Below are 8,700 nucleotides of genomic sequence, written 5' to 3'. Positions count from 1 at the left end.
CAGTTGCCGCCACCACCTTCGCCAGTACGTGAGAGTCCACTGTTGCAAAATCTAACATCCGATTTTGCCTTAGTCGTTGCGGGCCAGTCAACTTCCCAGGGGTGAGGTAGTACATGTACGACTCGTATTGTAAATGGCAAATCACAAAATATATCGCATCCGCATCGTATATGTACAAATATATTTTTCACAGTGTTAGATTGCGGCAGCATTCACTTGTTTCTGGAGGGTTTGGCCTAGCAATGTGGAGCATGGCGTGTTGTATATTATTTTAAATACGGACCGTCGGTTAAAACTCTGCTTCGCCCAAGGGAAGTCCAGCTGAGTCCAGCTTCGCGCCCTAATGTCGACTTCATGAACCTGTTAGGTGCGAACTCCTAATGTAGGGGCCCGTTTTAATGATGACCAGCCTCTCTTTTCCTTTGAGATTTCTTGAATGTCGTGTTTGTGCGTGGGTAAAATAGAAATAGTTTGAAATCCTGGCACGCTCTTGTTAACACAGTCAGTACGCTACTGACAGTAATAATTTAATTACCACAAAAATAATTTTGCGTTATGTTGAAGACGGAATCAGTCTGCCTCTTTCAAATGAAGTAAGATGTATGGACACATACGTTTTGAATAAATGCTTCAGGCGACAGCTGTCGCTTGGGCGCCCGCGCACGTTTGTATTTTTCTGGCAGGAATCATAACTCATCCGTAGCGCAACATTCCATTGAAGGCCACCCACACCCCCGGCCTTTCTCTTCATAAAAATGCGATGATAAGGTGCTGATAAACCCAACCGGGATGGATGCCTGATCGTAAGGCGTGTCATTGTTTAAGCGAATTTCTCCAGTATTTATCGTTCCCGCCGTGGGATCCTCCGGGAATCACATTTTGCTGAATGGTGGAGGAGATGCCTATGCCGTGCCTGACTCGCGGTTCAATGACATTGTGCCTTCGCCGTTATAATCTGTGTTATTAGAGCCCGCCGACACGCCGAACTTGCCAAAGCCGTTTGCGATATATCCCCCCTCCATTAGGGGCCTCTCCAAACTGTTATTTCTCCTCACCTGTGCTTGCGCGCCTACCTCTCGCCTCACACCCACCTCTCAAGTGGAGTGACCGGTCAGCTTTTGCGCTCCTTGGGGAGGACCATCGTTGTCTGTCCTTCACTGCGACTGCGATAACAAATACTTCAAAAGTGTCTGCTTCGGGCTGGTGCATGAAAATAGCACCCCTTTCCACTTAGTGTATTTTCGGCTCTAATACGGAATGCCCTGGTGGTAACAGAGGAAAAATAATTTTCTGCTCGTATCTTGTACCAATTTGTCAAAAAATTACGTTGACTGCCTTGGTTCATGGTGTTTACCTCCATTTTGTACCTTCGTGTGTGGTGGGTAGCCAGCCAACACGGAAAGGGCGTGAGCGGCAGCACGCGTACTGCTGGCTTTGCTTGTTTGTCTTCTAATTGATTTCCCTTGAGAAAAAAACATGGACTCGTCGAATATGCCCTCGTTAGACGGTTATCTGCGCGGAGGGTGGTGCCCGCCGGGCCTCGTTCGGTAATGTGTCGCTGAAACCATCGACTTACAACAGCGAGCAGATTGAAATTGTTATTGATGTTCCATGCAGTTAATTGCAGCAGGGCGAGCGTCATTACCACCTACACGGCTGCGATGACTGCTTATCGGGCGCACACTGGCCCGGCCACACCGCAGGGGCCGCCTGCAGGGTAGGCAACGGGGCCCGACAGCGCCGTTCGGCGGGTGTGCCTATCGTGACCGCTCGGGCGCTACGCCTACGTGTCAAGTTCCTGGAGCTCCAGATATCTTGACGAGTCTTCGAATTGGATATCAGGCTGTGTTGCGATTTTGATACTCTACATGGTCGGCTCGTGGATAGACGGATGCTCCTAGAAAGAGGAGAAACGAAGATAAGCAATCATCTTACGGTAGATAACAGAGGTGAGCAACGGGTTGTCCGCCGTCCACCAGTGCTGGGCTGGTCCGAAAACGAACAGCTGCGAGTGAGACACTCTATTCCTGACCATAGCTCCATCTCACTGGCACTGTCGGTGGTACTCTCTCTGGTAGATAAGAGACAACTATAAAGAGTACGCTTGTGCGAACACTCACATAGCCGTAATAAACTCGGAAATTGCCGTGCTTATACGTCTTCGTGGTTGGCAAAACTCTGCCAGTCCTGCCGCAGCCATATTTCGATGGTTGTCCCTTATCCACCATTCGATGGTAGTTTGGGCTTCCTTATTTCTTTGTTTCGCGAAAATAAAAAATTAAAAATATGAAAAAGTGTCATGCGTTATGAATTGCTTTGCGTCGTGGCGTGTTATTGCGAAATCCACCCGAGAAAAATTGTTCTTGGAGGTAATGAGAATCGCATGACTAGAGCATGGGGCTGGTTTTGCACGCGATCGCCCCTTTAGAGCCCTTGGCCATCCTGCTCGGCCTGACTGTGACATTTGTGGGCTGCTCCGTTCACCTGGCCACCCGGCCAACTGACGCTTATGGTAAGCACGTACTGAATAATGAAAAATGCTTGTACTGCTGAGTAACGACTTGACAAGATGTTGCGCCTACGTCATTGGTGGGCTCACTTTTTCTCTCGATGCACAACGCGAGTCACTTGTTCCCACTGCATGTCCGGCCAAGCCTACCGATCCGAGATGCGGCCCGGTGCAGACGGGATTCGCAGCCGGGGTTTGCAGCCGGGCGCTCTCCCTCTTGACCACAGATTTGGTTTTGGCACGCCTGCTTTCGCTCTTTGTGCGCAGCGTATGCAATTACCAAGTAGCCGCCGGCCTGACCCCGCGCCGCCCCGCGCCCTGATGAGACCCTCGCCGTGTTTGGCGCCTTTTGGGAAAGGTGGCTGCAGTCGCCGCCGCCGCGCTGCCGCTCCATGGGCGCTTTGGCTTCGCCCAGCATGGGCCAGCGGCAGCGCACGGTGGCTACCAACCCACTGACCGACTGGGGGGCTCAACAGCGATGAGTTTGCTTGCATTGTCTTTTTTCCCCTCCTTCGTCTTCGCCTTGGGGTGGGAAGTAAGTGTAAAGAAGAGCCTCTTCCTCTTACTCCCTAGGCTCTTGCGGTGCTCAAAACTTTTGATAGCACTTGCGGGCATTTGTTGTCGATTCACTGACACCATTTCAGAGCTATGACGCACTGATCTGGGGCAGAGGCTGAGCGGCAAACATCTGAAACGTAAGCTTTAGTTTTGCCGCCTTGTGTACTTGTATTTTATTTTCGTGGTTGGCAAAACGAATCGGGGTAAACAGAGCTTTAATCAGGTGAAGCCAATGATGCCAGACTGTTTGGCAGGCCAGCCAGCCCTGTGGGCGACACTCGCGGCCACCCAGACGGCTGTCGGCGCCGCTCCGTAAAGCGAGTCTCCCTCCAAGGTGGCGGCCCCGCCCAGGCGGCGGTGCGGGCCCCAGTTTGGCGTATTTTATGAAGGCTTTTAGGAAGGTCGCCTCAGTTGTCCCTCCTTTTGTCGTTTTGTCGCGTTTATTTGCATTAATCGGTGGAACGAACGAGTGATCCGAGAAAGAAGAGCGAGGGGGGGGGGGGGGGGAGTTCAAGTAACACACTAGCCAGTTATCTGGTCTGGAAGTAGTATGTGCAAATGCCCCTGGCGCCAAATCTGCAGGGGTTGTGCCCTACGCTCGCTTCTGCTTGTGTGTTTAAATTTTTATCAATTTATTTGTGTCCTGGCGAGACCGACCACACATCCTGCGTGTTTCCCTTGAGGTTCCGCTACTCCGGCGGACACATGTCCCCGACATGTATCTGAGAGTATGTGTGTGTTTCGGTCCGCCCTGCACCGCGTTCTGCAAGGCCCGTGTATGTGTGTGTGAGAGAGAGAGAGAGAGAGCGAGAGAGCAAGAATGAGATAGGGAGTGAGGTGTATTTGGATTTGTTTGTGGTATGTCCTTTCTGCTGTGGTGAGGGCGACGGTGACTCTGAGTGCGAATACAGGCCTTGTGCGCACACTCTGGTGTTTCTGTGCGTATGTGCTCTTGTGTGTGCGTGCGTGCGCTTTCGTGTGTACTCTTACCACAAACTGTGCAAAGTTCGTCAGGTAACAAGAACGGGACTGCATCGCATCACCTTTCGTGCACAGAACATTCAACATCAGAGGCAATCAAAGCTAGCTCGCGATGTGTCAATGTCATTTATTGCCACTGGAACTTGTGATTTTCGGTTATTTTGCTTCCTTTCCCAGTACATGATCGCGCGCCACAATATCGGCAGCACAGACTGTGCGGAAATGCCCTTTCTCTCTGCCGCAATGATGTAGTTGGAGATAAATTTCCCACGCATTTCAGTCTGCTGTGGTCTGGCCGTGCGCCCCGCTGTCTGTATGCGAAGCCAGACCGTTAGCAAGACAACGACTTAGCGCAATAAATATCCGCAATGTGAGGGAGGTTGGTCGGCCCTGCGTGGACCGAAGAGATTCGGCCACATTCTCGTTCGCTCGTGCAAGACTGTAAGCAGTGCTCAGGGTGCTCTCTCTCTCTCTCTCTCTCTCTCTCTCTCTCTCTCTCTCTCTCTCTCTTCCATTATTCCTCAACTCTGCCTCAGTTCGCGCTCGCATGAAGGCTAATAATAACACATGAGACCCGCATCCACGCGTGTCTTGCTCGGTAATTGAATCCGGGAAGCTGGAGAGCTCGTGGAGAGGGAGAGAAGAGGACGCGGTGCGGCAGCCGCCCGGCTCTTTCGAAAGGTGGCGGAATTCCATTGGATAGCGTCCAAAAGTGCCGCGTGGCGCCGCGCGTGGCGGGGAGCGTGTCGCGCGCGCGCTCAGCGGCAAGTGCTACTTCTGCGCGCCAAAAGATGCCAGCGTCGGTGTGTGTCAGTGAGTGCGTGTCTATTTTTGCATCATAATCGGGCAAGGGAGCGACATGTGTGTCAGGAGTGAGTCACTCGCGCGGATCAAGTCCACCAGACAGTCAGTCTATTCCACCGAGAATTAATTGATTATTGCTTTTTTTCCTCTTGTTTGTTGGCAGCACACCCTCACGGGCCACAGCGGGAAGGTGATGGCGGCCAAGTTCCTGGAGCAGGCCAAGGTGGTCACAGGCAGCCACGACCGCACCCTCAAGATCTGGGACCTGCGGAGCCGAGCGTGTGAGTATGCACACACACATACACACGTGATGGACAACGTGGTGATGGTGGTGGTGTTCCTCCTCCTGCTGTCCGCCACGCCCTGGCGCGCCGCGCCGCGCAGCCCTACCCTCCCACACGACGTCAGCCCGTCACCCGTCGCCGCGGTAAATTAATTCGGATGCAAATAAAAGGTAGACAAATTACAGTGCGCTACATGCGTTGTCGCGCCACCCCTGCAATTAATAGGGCAGTGCATGGTGCCGGCGGCGCTGTCCGGCAGCTGCAGCAGCGGCAGCAGCGGCAGCAGACACTGCACCCCGTAGGTGGTATTTTTAATTAGTCCGAGCACGGTGGCGCGCCGTGTCAATTTGTCGCATGTAATTTGGTGTGAAACGTAAATTGATAATGCGTTGGAATGGACTGGGGCGTCGTGGTTGGCGGACTAGAGGAGGAGGGTCTGGCGCTCCGGTGCTGATGCTGCTCCAGCGTAGGCCCCCGGGGCCAGGCTCCGCGGACTAGTACTTCTTGGAGATACCAAACGCAAGCTTTTGATTAAATTAATTTTCCTACGACTCGGATTAAGCTGATTGTGGCGTCGATGTATCAATAGAATGCCGACATTAATTAGTACCCATTAAATATTTTTTGTCTAAGAATGAAGTCCGCCCGAACGGCATTCAGCGCTGGCCCAAATTTTCGTGGTCAGTTCCTCTTTTTTTCGGAAATGACGAATCCCGACGACGGCGGCCGAGCTGGAGGGGCCACCTCTGCACTGGCCGGGGCTAGGAATGCCCCACCTGATTATGCGAGCGGGCATCGCTGCTCATCGCCGTTTATTTACGATTCGGTCCGGTAAGGGATTTGGTTATAATGGTGATTGTTTTTTCTCTCTTTTCCTTTCAGGTATCGAGACCAAGTTTGCAGGCTCGAGCTGTAACGACCTGGTGACGGGCGACGGTTCGGGGACTACCATCATCAGCGGCCACTTTGACAAGCGGATCCGGTTTTGGGACTCACGGACGGAAGCCTCCTCCGTCAACGACATCGTGCTGCAGGGGAAGATCACCTCCCTCGACCTTTCGCGAGGTTAGTGCCGGGGCTTTTCTCGACTCATTGATTATTTTTGTCCATTTCTGGCGATCCATTGTACGAGGAGACGTACGTCGTACTCCGCTCACCCAGAGGCGCGACCCCCCAGAAGGCACGTCTCGTTCCCAGCGTGCGTTCCAAATAGTTTCGGTCCGTGTCCTTACTCGCGTGTTTCGCTCTCTCTCTCTCTCTCTCTCTCTCTCTCTCTCTCTCTCTCTCTCTCTCTCTCTCTCTCTCCTTCTTCTTCTTCTTCTTCTTCTTCTTCTTCTTCTCTCTCCCTCTCCATACAATGCCAATGTCCGGCAATCTCCCCCTTTCCTTACTGCTGCTCACTCTGGACTAATCACAGAGGGGCGCACACATTCTCATAAACAATCCGGTGCACCGTTCTGCAATCGAAGTGCTGTGCTCGTGGGTGGGTGCCCGGCTCTGCCTGGCTCTGCCCGGCTCTGCGCGGTGCGCTATGGGGGCCCTTGGGCTACCTATGCGGCCCATTGCAATCATCCTGGGGCGAGGAGGAGGGCTACTTTCTCGTGTGTGTGTGTGTGTGTGTGTGTGTGTCTGTGTGTCTGTGTGTGTGTGGTGCCCCCTGCTGTGGGTAAAAGAGTGAGCCGTAGTAGTCACAGTACACGCGGTGTGCCCATAGCGCCCATAGGGCCCGCCGCGTCCCGGCTTCGCCACGCCTCTCCGCACGCGACGATGTCGGGCCACGTGGTCCCTCCTCCGAGCAGGTCCACCAGCAACTGGCGCCCTTGATATGTTTTCCAAACCAACTTTGCGCTCATTTCCTAAATGTTAACTCTACTCGTGCTTCTTATATATCCGGAAGGATATTCGGTCGACCAACTTAAGGGCTAGGTCTATGACTATTTGCAGTTTCCACGATGTTAACAGCACATCAGCAAAAGACAAGATCTTGGTTTTACAGCCGAGTGTACCAGATTCCAAGCAGTTTGAGTAATATCAAACAGTGCGTATTATGCAGCTGGAAAAGCAGTACGTGTATGTTGTTTTCTAAGCAGTTTTTCATGTGTTCCAAGTTGCCCAGATTATCTTATCAATAACCCGTCTTGAAATCCAAGCTTGACGGCTTTTTAAAATTACAATTTAATGTCGGGAGGGTAAAATACAATCCGTTGAAAATATCATAAAACTTTAAAAAAAAAACCCTTGTTGGTCAGAAAGTTAGCAAAATCTAGTTGACATTCCAAGAAAGGTTGCTTTTGATACAAGAATAGTTGTACAAAATTGAAGTAATTGCTTATTGCGGTCTTTTTTTGTTGTCTATTTTCCCTCTTGTGGCACGCATAGAAGAGGGCTGGCGGGGGAACCAGAGCCCTGTCTTTGTTTAGCATTATGGCAGCGGCGCCCTTTGAGCAGCCAACACGCAATGCCAATTGGGGCGATTGATACGATAAAAGGTCACGGGGACCTGCCAATGAGTGCAAGCGAGACAAGAAAAGTGCCACACACGCACAACGAGAGAGGGATAGAGTGAGATAGAGAGATACGGGTGGGAGCGATGTTGAGTTCATTCGATTCCTCTTGCCGCCGAACTCTGCTGTCGGGATGTATGTCTCAAAATTCCTAATCGTTTGCTGCCTCGCTTTTAGGGCGCGATAAAACAGCGCATATACAGGGGCCGTAATGGTAGTTTATACGAATGAAGCTGTTTTTCGATCCCTCCTAATAAAAATGATCATGAAGTTTTGAGTTCTCAGGCATCAGCGGGGGCGCCGGGATGGGGCTGAGGTGTTTCGCGGACAGCATTCTGTGTTTTAAACACGTTTAGTGGCCCTGCCTGAGACTGAGAAACGAACGGAACAACAATCAAACACATCGACAATGGTGCACAGCGCCAACAATTAAACTCCCCGCTCTGTTGCTATGCTAGGCTCTAAACTTTATAACGCTCTGGTTGTAAAACAAGGTAAACAAGGTGTTGCACACCACTACCGGCCGTGCAGGTGCATCACCAACGTGACTGGTGGCGCTGCTCCTGAACCGAACGTCATCCAAACGATATAGCGATAGGCCCAATCAAACGGCTCTTTAAAATGATGGCATAAACCCGCCTACTTGATGCCCGCCTGGGCTTCATCCGTTCTCCCCTTTGGCTGCCAGACGATGGCTTTCGTCGCCACTGCCCGCCCATCTCATCCGCAGCTCACCTCGGTCCGTTCTAATGTGGGAAGCGAGGTGTCGCCGCGTGAGTCACCCGGCCGTTTGGGGCCCGGGCCGGCTGCACTCAGTGGAGCAATGTTCGTCGTTGCTTCGAATGCGGTGCTGCTAGTGATGGTAGTGCCTGTGCCGGCCTGCGCGCCAAAAGGCTTCCCCTCTGGCCGACTAACCTCGCTGCCATGCGCCTCCCCCTACCGACCGCTCGCTCTCACTGCACCGCAGGAAATCCAGGAAAATGCCTAGTAGACGTGCGTGAAGCAGAGGGAGCTGTAAAAGAAGTACGCGCGCGAGTGTGTGCGTTTGTATTTGGGAGGG

At 52.3% G+C, this 8,700-nt stretch overlaps 1 protein-coding gene across 3 annotated transcripts in view; it reads left to right on the top strand.

Annotated features, from left to right (window-relative positions):
• Positions 1-4,983: 4,983 nt before the first annotated feature.
• LOC127749349 (autophagy-related protein 16-1-like) overlaps positions 4,984-8,700 on the top strand; it is a 21,430-nt gene continuing 17,713 nt past the window's right edge. Inside the window, exons 1-2 of one of the 3 annotated variants that reach the window (XM_052267242.1) lie at positions 4,984-5,133; positions 6,019-6,201. In XM_052267242.1, the coding sequence (XP_052123202.1) occupies positions 5,046-5,133; positions 6,019-6,201 (271 nt within the window). In that variant the 5' untranslated portion in view covers positions 4,984-5,045. The remainder of the gene's footprint in view (positions 5,134-6,018; positions 6,202-8,700) is intronic. The other 2 variants (XM_052267243.1, XM_052267244.1) reach the window with 2 other exon arrangements.

Source organism: Frankliniella occidentalis, unplaced genomic scaffold (genome assembly GCF_000697945.3).
Source record: "Frankliniella occidentalis isolate FOCC.00 unplaced genomic scaffold, Focc_3.1 Scaffold48, whole genome shotgun sequence".
Lineage (NCBI taxonomy): Eukaryota > Metazoa > Arthropoda > Insecta > Thysanoptera > Thripidae > Frankliniella > Frankliniella occidentalis.
This window is presented reverse-complemented; position numbering and strand designations above follow the sequence as displayed.